At 46.0% G+C, this 14981-nt stretch overlaps 2 protein-coding genes across 4 annotated transcripts in view; one reads left to right on the forward strand and one right to left on the reverse strand.

The window, feature by feature from the left end:
* LOC119448466 (uncharacterized) overlaps positions 1 to 2988 on the forward strand; it is a 59162-nt gene extending 56174 nt beyond the window's left edge. The window contains exons 28-29 of the mRNA XM_049665166.1: positions 1417 to 1582; positions 2089 to 2988. Of these exons, the coding sequence (XP_049521123.1) occupies positions 1417 to 1582; positions 2089 to 2166 (244 nt within the window). The 3' untranslated portion in view covers positions 2167 to 2988. The remainder of the gene's footprint in view (positions 1 to 1416; positions 1583 to 2088) is intronic.
* A 3654-nt stretch (positions 2989 to 6642) lies between these two features.
* LOC119448061 (uncharacterized) overlaps positions 6643 to 14981 on the reverse strand; it is a 61491-nt gene continuing 53152 nt past the window's right edge. For all 3 annotated transcript variants that reach the window (XR_007466348.1, XM_049665396.1, XM_049665393.1), the window contains one exon: positions 6643 to 7070. Coding sequence is in view for 2 of the 3 variants with exons in the window: in XM_049665396.1 (XP_049521353.1) it covers positions 6950 to 7070 (121 nt within the window). In the remaining variant the exon portion in view is untranslated. The remainder of the gene's footprint in view (positions 7071 to 14981) is intronic.

Genomic DNA, 14981 nt, shown 5'->3' on the forward strand with positions numbered 1-14981 from the left:
AATGCGATTATCATTGAAACAATCTGGACACACACCGTATTAACACTGCCGAAACGCTTCATCTACAAGGCGTATATGCAGGCAGCCAAGATACTCTCGCGATCATCTCTGAACACGCTTCGCCATCCAGCAGCGTCACCGCGAAAACCACGCATGGGGCGAGTGTGAATATATAATAGGACAAGATTATCTGCATATAAAGGACGTTGATTCAATCCCGCCCAGCACTGGAAAGATTTTTTTTATCGTTGGAGAGAGGCACAAACCCAGCGCGACATACTCAGAGAGAGATAAACATGCTTTAATTAGATGTTGGAGATGCTAGACTGGCTTTTTGCTTGACATGCTACTCCAAGCGCTGGGTGATGATTATTATACAAACAGTGATAAATACTTAACAGCACATAGTCACACACACACACATATTACACTATTTATAAAGTTTCGTTAAGGCTCGTGGCCCGCAAGAACGTTAACGGTGCTTTCGAGGCGCGTAAGGCGCAGGTGGTGCTTTGCCATGGGTCGAGAATATGCCGCATTACCAAGCTCGAGTCCTATTTAAGGTGTAATGCCGCCTTCAAAGACTGTTTGTCTGACGCGTAGCGGCCGCAGTCGCACACAACATGTTTCAGGTCTTCAGGGGCGTTACACGGAAAGCCCATTGGCGAGTCAGTCAGTTTAATCTTGCGTTTGAAGTAGTTCGCGTAGGCGACGTTCAGTCAGATGCGGTGTAAGCATGTTTGGTTTTGTGACTCAATCTGGTCCAATGGTTCATTTGCAACGCACTTCACTCAGCACAGCAGCCAGTGGTGGGAATCCAAGTTGGCAGGAAAGAGCTTACGCATGGACAAACCGACAGACTTGTATTGCAAACTGGGTGAAGTTTATATGTATATATATATATATATATATATATATATATATATATATATATATATATACACTAAAGATTAAAGTGAAAGTCACTTTATTTCTACATCCAGCACAAAAAGTACAACGATGCATGCTGATGGGTGTAGGCGAAAAGCCGCATAAGGCTTGCCACAGGCCTACGCCCGCGTTATAGCAGTTTTCGGGTCAGGAGCAAAAAAGTACTATAACGCCGCAGGAAAACAAAACTAAATGCCGTAAATGTCATTAGAAGAAAGTACCCTCCCGACGTCACTAACTTAATGCAGTTGAAATTCAACCGATCTTTTTAAATATATTTCCTTTAAAGCTTTCTTTCAAGTTACGCTAGTGCATTGCGCCAAAGTTCGACAGATGGCCGAAGGGGAAATGTCCAGAATTCCTAGCTGTCCAGAATTCCTAGAAGCTGATCGGGAAGGGCTCACACGCAGCGGTGAAATGCATTGCGCCAGGTACTGTGGATGCTAGACATTTTTTTCTTGTTCCTCTTCTCCTTGTCTCTGGCAGGTTTTCTCCGGAGAATGAAGGCAGCTTCCCTAAGGTAGCCCACCAGCCTTTCGGCGTTGGACCGCGAAATTGCATCGGAATGCGCATGGCTTACATGTCGTTGAACTCCACAATTGCGCGGTTAGTTCAACGATTTGAACTCGAGCTGGGACCATCGCAGGGAGAGGTACGTGCAATATACAATATGAGCGCGGAATAGAAGTTGCAGAGACCGCTGGGCTGCATTAGTGGAGTTGTGTATGGTGCCACGCTTTCGCTGAACTTTTCCTGAGCCCTTTTCCCTTCTGACACAGTTCCTGTAGTTCTCGTTCATTTGATGGTTGTCAGTTTAGGCTCAAAGGGACACGTTGATCAGGAAACTGAAAAACTGAAAGCTACGTGGAGAAAAAAAAAAAGAACCCTTGGGCCGAATGAGCACAACTTCACGTTCGTATGGGATGCTTACTGCTGGCCTTTCCTAATGATATGTTCAACATCACAATTAGCGGCACCTGCTCTTACGAAACGTTCTAGAGTAAGAATATTTTTATAACGCTGGCCCAGATTTTGCGGCAAGGCTCTCGTGATTACCATTGCATGGTTGTCTCACCGTTTCGAGTCAGTAAGAAACTGAAACAATGCATGAAACTGAGACAAAGTTTGTGTTCTCTTTATCATTGTGCTGATTAGCAGGGAACCCTGGACATCGTTTCTTGTGCTGTGGTTTCGAAACCAGCCATTGGCCCCTGGATCGTCTTTAGGCGGTTATGAACGTCGCACAAAAGATCAAGCTTCCTGCGTTTGCTATGGGACAACGAAGCAAGTCACCAACACACAAAAGACGTTCAAGAAGAGCGAAAGGCAAATACATTCGTACGGTGTGGTCGTGTCGTCATCATGGAATAAACTATTTACCTATTCGAGCACCAACATGTGCACGAAATGACAAAATGGAGTGGAAAGTCCCAGATCTGCCCGATAGGCTAGTTATCTTTAAACGCGAAAAAGAAAGCTCCCTCGGAAGTTTGCATTCTGTTTTTTTTTTTTTTTTTTTTAATGTTAGTTCCCAAGGGAAGCCTGCCTGTTTCACATAAGGTAATTTGTATTCAAGAAAGTCGGGCACGAAAACTAAAGCACATTCAGTTCCTGACTTAGTGATTGTTTTCGCATGGAAATTAGGGCAATGTGCGTACGGCATATGTGTATAACGCATGTCATATGTGAACGGGAGAAATCTAGACAGAATGCGTGATAGCATTCGTTATTGACAATGAATAGGTCGTGTAGCTATTTCGTGGTTCTATAACGGTTCATTGAGGTACTCTAATAAATAAACTGTTATTAAATTCAGGTATAAAATATTTAGAATTGCTGAATTCAAGCCTCAAGCACACAATACGGAGAAATAGAAGAAGGATATGGCCCTCTTCGAGTATTTTTATCGCTCTCCAACAGACCCAGCCTCGTGAGGGACCAATCGTAAAGCCCCGTGTGAGTGGTTTCTGTGAATAAACGTCTGTTCTCCATCATTTCTCACATATTGTTCCTGATTCAGTTTTACGAACATCATTTGGCTTTTCACCTTCCTACTGTATTAAATGCCATTCCATTACTTTTATACGATTCATTTTGTCACAGGCCCAAATGCGATGATCGTAAGGACCTGGAACACATATGTTCGCGTGCAATTAGACGTTTCATGATTTTAAGAAATGACTTAAATGGATCGTTAAAACTCCGTAAAGGCGTGCGTCTTGCACTGCAAAATATTATCGGGCCATATCCCCCTATTGTCTGCATGGCAGCATTTGCTCAGCGTGCGACACAATCGCTTACGACTTTTTTTTTTTTTTCACGTGAAAAAGCCTTACCGGCAGAAGTGACGCCATTCGCGTGTCTATTTTATTACAAACTTTACCTCTTCTTGCTTGCTTTCTTTCTTTTATTGCGATAGCAATTATATGGACACTCCAAAGCAGATTTCTGCCGTCGGCGTCGCCGTCGCCGTCGCCGTTGCCGTCGCCATCGCCGTCGCCGTGAGGTTCCGTATGACGTCAATGGAGATGAAATCGTCGCCGCGCGCCGCCGAACGCTGTATGTGCGAGTGAAAGGGCGCGAGGGACGTGCGCTTTCACGGGGAGTGAACGCACGGCGGAGAACAAACGCGCGTTCTGTGCCGTGCTCGCTTAAGGGCTGCAGAAGTAGGCGTCTCTTTCCTCCTTTACAATCACCATATATGTAGAGCAAACGCGCCTTCTTCTGACGCACGAAAGGCCGTGGGGGGGGGGGGGGGGGGCAGGGAAGGGAGGCGACGTTTAGCTGCGGCACCAAGTGCCTATTTATATCAGAGGCTCCGGCAACAGTCACCAACGCCGCACGCATTTTGTGCGAACGCGGGCAAAACGCCGACGGCGTCGACAACAGTGCTGTGTGTTGCCGGTGCTGCTGCATGACCAAGTTTGTACAGCGGATAAAACTACCATCCTTACTCCGTATAGCTCTCTACTAAGTTGCTATCGCAATTGATGCTTCGCCTTTCGGGTGAAACTGCGACAACTTTTTGTTTCATAAATGAGTATTCTGGAGATTGGTATCTCATTCTATTCTTTCCTTTTTTATTATTTTCAATCATTAAATCAATTTTCTAAACAAAAATGCTTTCACAATACATACCATGTCGCAGAATAATGGACATTACGGCCCCTTCGCCAATCCGCTCAACTTCACCGCAATACATCAACCTAACTCCATGGTCAACGTTTTTAATATCATATATATATATATAAGAAGGATCACCGACGTTCCACAAGTTTCATTTACTAACTTCGAGTTGGTACTTTGTTTTAACAGCAAGCCCATTTAGGGCAATTGGTACTTACTGCTTCGCTATAGCACCATTTTGGTCAGTACCAGCAAACTGATATAACGCTGCCCAACTTGCCGACTAGGTGCCGTAATGCCGTAAATGCTTTTGTTATTAGAAGAAAGTACTCTCTCGAAGTTGGTAACTTGGACTTGTTATAAGCTGGTCAATCTTCTGCAATATAATTTCCTAAATGCTGCCAGTTGAGTTATGCTGGTGCATTGCGACGAAATTCAGCGCGTTGCCGAAATGGTTATGTCCAAAATTTCTGGGCATGATCAAGGTGCTGCATTTTCGGGAGGAGGCCCACATCTATAATCTATGGAAGGGCCTCCTGTCAGAATTAGATAAAGGGAAATTTCAGTAAGCACAACAATGAACTGAGGTTCGCAACATTGTACATTGCCAAGAACATCAACGATAACACAAATTTTTCAAGCTGATAATAGTGATTAAAGCGATGAAAGCAAGTACGTTTTCAAAGACGATCTAAAATGGATAAACTGCAACTTTTTTTCAATTCAACTGCGGATTATTGCACACAAAAAAGGCCCTCTAACAGGCGGCGTTTCCCCCCCGTAATTTGTAGTGACTTTTGGCAGGAGAAACTATCTGACAAAGCAAACCTCGCTGTATTTTGATTTCTTCTTTCACATTAATCACTTGGAGCAGCGCGCAAATCTTTTCGATATACGATAAAATTGTGAGCTCTAATTGAACTCTCTCTTGCTATTACGGACTGTTTCCCTATGGTAAAATATACATGCACACATGGTATGCTCACAACTTTGTCCAGCTGATATCACAGAAAAAGGCTCTTAAGGGTACACATTTGGAGCGACAAATTCAAGCTATCCGGTTTGCCTTCGTGCATTGCGTTTACCGACAGCGTTTGCTGGTAAACATTACGGTTACATAAGCTGCAGTTGACGGAAAGCGTGCGAAGCAGTCAGGGATCTTTTATTGCTATCACGTTTCACTCTTAAAGGCGAAGCTAAAGCGTGCTCAAAGTTTTTATTTAGAGGGCTGTCACAATTTTCTTTGGTCGGGAAAAAAAATAATCCCGTAAGAGCAAGGTTGCTCTAAACGCTGTTAAGTTTTTTTTTTTTTTTTTTTTATCGTCCGCAACTTATACACTTGTGCTTTATCGGTTAGGTACGTTAGTTCGAATTAATATAATTGAGCTTATTTAAACTACATAAAAGATACTCATGACTGACACGAACGACGACGCCAATCAACATACATTTCTCACCGTTCGCGTGTAGCCTTCGGCTATATTTATTCGGGACATCCGGTATGTATGATTGCTGTACGTCACCTTCTGCCACGGCATTCTCAGAAAATCCTTCAGGGGCGCCAACGTTGAGATATCGCTCTTACAGGAGGAGCTGGAAACATTTTTCTTCTTGACATGTTGTCACAGTCCGCCGTAGCCCAGCGAAGAAAGTTATTGGTCGGTAAATGCATAGGCAATTACTTCTAGCTCTGCTTAGCGTGCGCATGTAGGGTGAAGAAATTCGAGAGAGTATAGAGAGAGAAAAACGGTGTATAGAAAGGCAGGGAGGTTAACGAGAGGTAGTTCTTGTTGGCTACCCTCCACGGTGGGAAGGAGTAGGGGGATAAAAGAAAGAGTGGAAGGGGGAAAGAAGGAAAGAGAAACGGGCATTCTTTCTCTCAATTTGCAGGGACTTGTGGCAGGAAAAACTTATTTGACAAAGCAAGCATTGCTGTACTTGTGTTTTTCCTCTCACACAAATCACTTGGGGCAGCGCACAAATATTTTCGATATAGGATAAAACCTAAGGGGCGGGCTGGGTAAAAAGCAAGATGCTCAATTTTTCTGTTTCGTCCTTGTTTTTGACCCTGCTGCACCAATTAGCTTACACTTATATACTTCTGGCGTCTTTTATCCCTCATGCGACACCCATAGGGCGACGTTCTTCATTCGGATCCACCGAGATGGCTAAGGGGCTGTGGAGTGTTTCTGAGGGTTTCAACAGGAAGAAGCGGGCCGCTGCCTCTTTCAAGCTGCTCAGTGCAGTACACTTTATGCTGCTGCTCCATCCTTGCTATTGAGGAAATTTTTAAGTTTAATTGTATTGCGAAAGCGCTCGTGCGCTTCGCTTTGCCACTACGTCGTCTCTGATCAGTCACGTGTTACATCAAAACCTTAAAGCGCCAAAATTTGTTTTATCAGGAGTCTGCGACTCGTGCGTGGATACAGTGCATGGGAATTAGATACACCAACACAATGGTTAATCGCCATCTCGTACGCGTTTATCCTCCCATTTTACTTCGTCACCTACAATTCACCTTGAAACGTCAGTATTTTGAGTATACCTCATACTAGTAATCAAATGATACCAATCAAACATGGCGGTACTATGTTTAATCTTGAAGGCGTTCTTAACACCTCTACCTCTTCGGGCAGTCAGTAAATTATAACTTCCAGGGTCATTTCGAAGCACATTTTAGTCGGTGTTCGCAAAACATATTTACCGCGGTGCGGTACAAACGAAAAGAAAAGTATTTTCTATAATCTAATATTTACATTAAATAAATAAATCCTCAAAGCGCCCGTGGCGGCGCCCCACAGGCCATGCCGGTCGATGGCACTTGGCGACCCTTCGGACGACGTCACCGCCTTGGCCATCATCGTCATCGTCGTCGACGTCGACGCAGAGCGAGCTACCGGCATCGTGCACTCCTTTCGCTGCCAGTAGCTCCTCTGGCGACGTAGCTGAGGGCGACCAGCGCTTCCACCACGAACGAGACGACTGCAGACATTTGCGCGAACCACAGGGCAGGACTGCGAAGAACGGGACTGTCGTGAATGCCGTGGTAGGAAATAACGACGGCTTTCTGTCACACTGCGGGTCGTCGCCATATAAGTCGCAGACAACCTAAGAGTTTCATACAAGTACACACACATACGCACCGCGGTATCTACTTTGGTCCTCAGGGCCTCAAGGCCTATAATTACCGAGATACCTAAATATTATGAGAGATTTGCTCCCACCATTTATTCACATAAATGAGCGCGTGTAATTGGCTGGATCACCTATATGCACGTTCTCTTTACTAGGTCAGGTATTATTTCACCCGCCGCAGTAGACTGGTGGCACGAGGTTACAAGTTCGACCTCAGCCGCGGCGGCTGCATTGCGATGGGAGACTGAGTGTAGCTCGTGTTCCGTGCTTTGGGTGCACGTTATGAAACCCCAGGTGGTCAAAACTGTTCCGGAGTCCCCTCCACTACCGTCGTGCCTCGTAATAGCCCAGTCTTTAGTTTAAAATTTTGAAAGTAAGAGCCGGGCGTCTCTTAAGTGGTTTTTATGCTGTTATGTTGTTGTTGTGGTCCATCTTACGTAGGTGTTTGCGCTGTAAGTTTAAGTTCAGAATTATGTACCAACTAGGCCCAAATAAAGTTTTAGTAAACAATCATCGGTCTGCCCAGTGTCTTTCGTCCCTTGTTCAATGTTTCCAAAATGACATTGAAAGAAAGTCCCCAACACCTTGATCACACGGAAACTAGAGAACGCGATTCGCCGCATTTTCTGTCCGAGTTCTGACAGCTGCCAGGTGCGGCCACTGTATTCTTAGAGTGTCACCCACTAGAGCATCCTATAGTTTGCATAGACGTCATCGCGGACGCCATCTTTAGGTACTAGCAGGTCGAGAAGCGGCGTAGGCAAGAAACATGACAGCACGACAGCATGACAGGCGCGTCTTGCGTCGAACCTCAAAGCGATAACAGTGATAAATTGGTGAAAGACAGCTGCTGTCAAAAAGCAAAACAGTGTGCGCCTGACAATACGGTGTACTGACGTCATTGTAGCCGCCATGTTATAGGTACAAGAGCGGTGAGAGCTCCCTCCGTGACGTCACATGAAAACTATCTAAAATTACTGGAGTAGAAATCTGGCACTCGTGTTAATGAGAGGTGCAATAGAACGGTTGCTCAGCCAGCGTGGCAACCACGGATTGGCCATACTGTATGGATGGCAGCATGACAATGAATACCTGGATTTACCCAATGGGGGTATTCGCCCAAAGTGGGAATGTCCGGTTTGCTGACTCCCTCTTTAAAATTTGTTTGTGTAGTGCCGGAATCACCCACGCCTTTCTCGAAGTAATAAATCGAAGCCACGCTTATCTGCCTGTCGGAGTTTGTTCGAGTTGGACTGGCACCCGCGAACTGATTGGGAGGCCCGGAATTGCTGTAAGGTTTAAAGCAAGGTTCTATTACATTGATGCCGCAAGTTAACTTGTATTTCCGTTAAAACAAAGCGGACTTAGTGTCGCAAGTTGGCCCTCATGAGCTTTATCTATTTAAGATTTTGTTAGACGTTGACTACAATAAGTGCTAGCCTTTCCCTATAGAAGTGCACACAACCAGCCTGCATACTTAGGCTTTGAAATATTTTTGTTCTTTCTGTATCCTGCCAAAATTGAGACAAAGCTGCCTTACTGCTGTATTCTTGCTGTCTCTGTATACCTCAAGAAATGATAACATCATGACAAGTGCATATCCTCTTCCTTCCGTCTTGTTTCGAGCTGCACCACTTATCAGTACAGAAAACCAACTAGCGAAATCTGTCACCCCTCAGGATATCAGTGGCGCCGGGCCAGCACACAAGTAAAGCGGCGTGTTTGAATGCAAGGTTTCTTGTTTAGAAATTAAAAATAAATAAATGTGTCGTTAGATCGCCGACTGGATCTGCAAATAAACATACTTATTATTAATATAATATTACTATTAGTAGTATAATTCGTAAACATCCCTGCCGTAAGCAATCACCGCCAGACCCCCTTCACCCCTCCTGGAGAAAAACATGGATCCGCGCCTGGCGTGTAAAATTGCACAGGCGACGACATGACTGACCAAATGACTTCGCCATGTGGCAGAGTTCGACAAAACGTGTCCGCACGCCCATGTTTCACAGCGCGCTATGTTCTTGTTGCTTTACGTTTCGCTGTGTGCTCCTGCGCCCCACTAACAAACTGCGCCTAAACTTCCGCGTTAGTGCGTCAGTGCGACGTCGTGAATTTCAAGCTATTCTCTAAAATTTGGGCCGTCTTGATCCCATCAGAATATGTTACCAAACTTCATGCGCTCTGAACATTTTACAGCGTTTAGGCCTATCTTGTCTGTATACAATGTACCAGATCTAGCTTGACTACATTCCCTGTTCGTGCGCGGGCCCGCTCCTTTCCTGCCAAGAACGGTATGACACTGATACCTGTCAAACTCCATGACGTCACGGGAAGCGTCGCCAACGAGGTGTCGCCAACGAGGTGTCGCCAACGTCCTTCATATATTGCGAAATTTTCTGGTTTAATCAAGCCCCCCCCCCCTAGCATTAAGAGTGAGCATTTCCGAATTCCAGAAACGTAATTTTCTGACGCAGCTTAACATCCCTCTTTATGGCCACTCTTTCAAACCTATTTACGAGTGCGGTATGTATTACCTCTATACGTGGTAGCTGCACTCACCAATGCTGGCGCTTCCTCCGCGCCTTCGGAGGATCCAGAAAGGGCACTTGGAGCATCGGGAAGGCCACGGAAACGCCCGAGTCACCGAACACTGCCTGCGCCTGTGGTCCTACGTCTTCACTGTCGGCGCGACTCGTCCGCGGCACCGCGCTGGATGGAAGGCGACGACGATGGACAGCGAGGCCCAGGCCACGTCGTACCGGAAAGGTCGAGCGCCAGGCGTGTCCTGGAGCTGGCATCGCCTGGTCCTCTCTTCGCCACCAGAAAGTGATGCGATCAGTGCCAAGAAAGTGGACCGTGACGTTTTTCTGCGAGACATACAAACGCTGGAATTGATCTGGCAGGTTGCTTGCTCATAGATACTATTGATAAACGTTGGTTTTCCTAATTGTCCCCGTGCTGCAGTAGAGTGAGGTAAAAACATGAGCAACACCTGCATTAGCTCACGCTTGCGTCCTTGGCATATTGCGCAGCTAAAGACTTCGCGTCATATATCTTTCAGCTTTCACTAAGCAGTTGCAGCCCACCGAGTATAAGCTTAGTGGCTTTGGCGTTACGTCCACGATCCACATTATACTGAAATATAAACGAAACTTTCCCGAAAACTCCTCTGCTCCCTATGCCAGGACTGCCTCAATACAAAGCATCAGCTATAGCTACGGGCTTGCTCCGCATGTTTGCCTCGCTCTGCGGGACATGCTGCCCTCCCAACCAAACCCATGTTCCTGGAGGGAATGGTTCACTCCCACTGAAAACTTACAATAAAGATGGTGGAGCCTTCTGGTTACATTTCAAGAGAATAACTCGGAACTCCACCGTTATACTCAACCTGGAGCATAATGTGTCGCAACATGTCGCAGTTTAACCCGAAAGGCGGAACTGCGAAAGAAAGTTAGTGGACAGCTATAAGAACTAAGGATAGTAGTGCTATCGGCCGTATCAACTTGTAAATATTCGCTTACTAAGTAAAATATCAAGACCGGTGTCCCGCCTGCACGGTAAACATGAGCACGTCTCGCTCCATGGCCGCAGAAACTCGTTGTCAAAACGCTGGAGTGAGGAGGCGCCAGCAGCAGTGAGCGAATGTTGTTCCGAAGAACACTGAAGTGCGGGCAGAAATTCCGAAGCAATGATGTGCAGGGAGAAATTCATTTCGGAAGTTCTCCTGGCTGCCGGGAGAATAGACACTGCCTTCAAGATGCGGCGGCCGCGCGGCCGCGCCGTAAGATGCAGCCGCCGGTGTACACTAAGCCACGTTTATTAAGAGACTTGGCCACCTCGTAATGTTTGAAATTCGTTACACATTTCAGAGAAACCCTACCAAAGACATTTAAATAGAAATTCTCGCACCTAAATACGCGCCACTTATAAAACAATCAAGGCGACTATCATTGTCGGGCAAACAACCCTAAATAACGCAGGTGTGCATAGGGTGCAAGGTTCCAACGATATGGGTTTTACAGCTTGGGATACCCTGCGCAATCCTTCTTGAAGATGTCGCATCGCTTGCTAATATTATGATTTCCATGTTCTTTGGGCTATGGTTAACTTCTCTGGCCTGCCACACTGCGCTTTCTTCAAAGGTCCCGAAGTAGCCGATGATAGAATAAATGGTACATTGCACCTAACCCTATTTTTTTTATTCATATCCCCTCTGTACGTTTACTTTTCTTGTCGTATATGAGAATTGAACAAAACCCAGGGCAATCACAACGTTACGTTAGCAGGGCAAAACTGGAGCGCCTCAAAAGTCCGAGAGATAGCGCGACTCCGCGAATGCGGCTCTATATAGATCAGTCTATTCATCGCAAGCGAGGCTTACTCCTTGAGCGGTGTCAGAAACTAAGCTGGTCGTGGCCATTGGCGTCTGCCCGAAAGGAAAGGTCGCGAACAGGAGGCAAGAAGACATCGTCTTACCGTGGCGGAGTCGGTCGTTCCAAATGCGGGCCTGGAACGAGGAGAGCGCGAGGTGCACGAGATTCGCTACGCTCGTGTCACTGCTTCTTTGCCGGAAGGGCGGAAGGGGGGGGGCTTTATCCGCATTTTTGCGCCACCCGTGCGCCCAATAACACTTGCGTTGCTTTAGGACACTAAATCTCGTGATTCATTCCATGAAAATGCCTGTCGTTAGTTTTGGCCATCACAAAGTGGCGCGATCCGTTATCCATGCAAATTGTACCGCTGCTGGAGGATACAAAAACAGCTAACATTTTAGGATGATCCGGCGTGCTCCCATGTCATCGTCCTCTCCGTCTTTATATATATATCGTCATAAGATTTTTGTTTTTCATACGACAAGGAGTTATGTTAAACAAAAATGTTATGACGATATTTGTTATAAAATGTGGCACAAATAGTCAGTCAGCATTAACGCAGAGCTCCTTCCTGTACATGAGCAGAAGAGGGCAGAAACCAACACATCTTCTTGGAGGAGCCGCTCCCTCCGCGGTCAACAGAGACGACGTGACCCAGTGGGCTACACTCACAACCTTTCAGCAATAAATAAATAAAGAGAGAGGGAGAAAAGAAAAAGAGCAGCTGGTACGCAGAACAACCAAAGAACAACTTTAAAGAGCAATTGATAATGGTGAATCTGATGATGATATTAATACTGATGATCTCGGAGATTGGCCGATTAACGGGCAGTAAAACAAGTCAGAGGCGGAGGGAAGGGAATGATTGTAGAAGCAGTGATAATGAGATTCATAAAGCTTACCGAGAGCGCGCCAAGCCGTTACCGGAAATCGCAGCAAGAACAGAAGGGAGAAAGAAGAAGAAGCGGGTTAGGACGTAAACGTTACCTAGGCTCGAATATGGGAGAACGCAGGGGAGGAATGCTGCTAACGCGCGCTGGCCGAGGCAGTGGGAGAGAGCCTCTATATACAGCGGGGAAGGTGACTAGCCTGCTCTCACCTTCGGATTCGCTTGTGTTCGCAGTACACGCACAGCACTTGGAAACTTCTTGCGAAAGGTTCGCGCGACGGCACTTTACACACTCCAGCATAAAACAAAAATTTCGGGCAGGACCTGGCGAGGAGCCTTTATATATGTTATTTGATCTTGTTCCTTGATGAAATAGCACAGCCCGCTCTGGAGAATCAGCCATGGAATCTGGCGGTGAAAAGACTAGTATCTTAATTTTGTTTTAGGAAAATACGTTGAAATGACATATGCTACTTCTAATTTTCAACTAAAATGGCAACTGTTACAGATATGATGGCTAAAATGTCTACATATTACGGTGAAAATATGCGAGTAGAAAAATGAAACAATATTAGCATGCAATTGTCATTGTCTTTTTCAATAATCTGAGATTGATTTGGTTATTTTATTGCATTTATTGTGGCACGAGAGGGGGGGGGGGGGGGGAGGGCTTGAACTGCCTTTGAGTTCTTCAGCAAGCGTTAGTTTGCGTGCAGTGTGCGCCACCAAAAGGGCGTGGGACGTCATAGCCTGACCTTTAACGTGTTGTGAAGGCAGGCACTGAGGTAAGTCATCAGACTGAACGGGTTCAAAGCATGGTTTACAGATATCGCGTGCCCAATAAGGCACGCCTACATTTCCCAGACTGATAACTTACGGGTTCCAGTCCTGCTGCATGGAGCCGTGCGAAATAAAAGTGATGCTTATTGGCCTCTAAAAACAGTCAAGAGTACAGGCCACGAATGCGCTCCAGACCCTACCTTTCCATTAGGCTGACAATTGCTCTACTTCCTGCGTTAATCACCTCATCAAGGCATTACTACCAGTACCGATGTATTCGATTCCGATGATGATGATGATGATGATGATGATGATGATGATGATGATGCCTCAATACTTGGCACAACCGATCCCTTCAGTAAAATGTCGTCTTCGTCATCGTCGTTGTTGTCGTCGTCGTCACAATGGGAAGGTACGTGTGTACGTTAAAACGTTAAAACGCTACAATATCTGTAATTACTCGTGCTTGGATACACCACATAAGAATTTAGATGCACCAACACAATGGCTATTCTCCATCTATAGCACGCGCTTATCCTCACATTTTTCTTTGTCACGAACAGTTCACCTTGAAACATTGTCAGAACTTCAAGTATACCTCACTTCAGTAATCAACTGATGCCAAACAAACAGGGCGGTACTAATTTTAGTTTTTAAGACGTTATTAACACCTCTACCTCTTCGGCAGCTAGTATATTACGCAGCAGAACTGATAGTTGGGCGAGTTGGTACTTATTTATAATGAAATATTTATCGCGGACACTAGACAAGGACACGGTGTACCACTTCACTGTGTCCTTGTCTATTGTGCGCGCTAAATATTTCACTATGAATAGTACATTACGATTTCCAGGGTCATTCCGGAACAAGCTATACCATGTCTTCCTTCGGCCGCTAGCAATAACGACTTCCAGGGTCAATCCAAAACAAACTTTACTAGGAATTCTTAAAACATTATTAAACCGCGCTGCGGTGCACTCAAAACAATTATTTTTGTATCATCTAATATGTACATTAAGCAAATAAATATTGAAAGCGCCAGCAGCGGCGCCCCACAGGCCCTTTAGGTCGCTGGCAGTTGGCGACACTTTGGACGCCGTCACCGCGTTGGTCGACATCGTCATCGTCGTCACCGTCGAAGTAGAGCAAGCTACCGGCATCGTGCTCTTCTTTCGCTGCCAGTAGCTTCTCTGGCGACGTAGGTGATGGCGTCCAGCACAGCCAACACGAACGAGAAGACCGCAGACAATTGCGCGAACCACAGGGCAGGACTGCGAAGAACGGGACTGTCGTGAGTGCCGTGGGAAATAACGCCGGCTTTCTGTCACACTGCGGTTCATCGCCATACAACTCGGACACAACCTAAGAATCCATTCACATACGCATCGCGGTATCTACATCGGTCTTCCGTGCTGCAAAGCATATGGTTACCGAGAGACCATAAATATTAACAGAGATTCGCTTGCGCCGATTCGTCACGAAAATGAGCGTACGTAATTAGCTGGAACATCTATAAACATTCTGTTTGAGTGGAGCGGGCATGTATTTGACTCGCCGAAGTAGCCTAATGGCTATAGCGTTGCACGAGGTCACGGGTTCAACCTGAGCCGCGGTGACCGCATTGCAATGGGAGGCGGAATGCAAAAGCGCGCGTATATACCGTTCTTCGGGTGCATGTTACCAAACCCCAGGTGGTCAGAATTATTCCGGAGTCCCCCACTACGGCGTGCCTCATAATTAGA

Source organism: Dermacentor silvarum, chromosome 4 (assembly GCF_013339745.2).
Source record: "Dermacentor silvarum isolate Dsil-2018 chromosome 4, BIME_Dsil_1.4, whole genome shotgun sequence".
NCBI lineage: Eukaryota > Metazoa > Arthropoda > Arachnida > Ixodida > Ixodidae > Dermacentor > Dermacentor silvarum.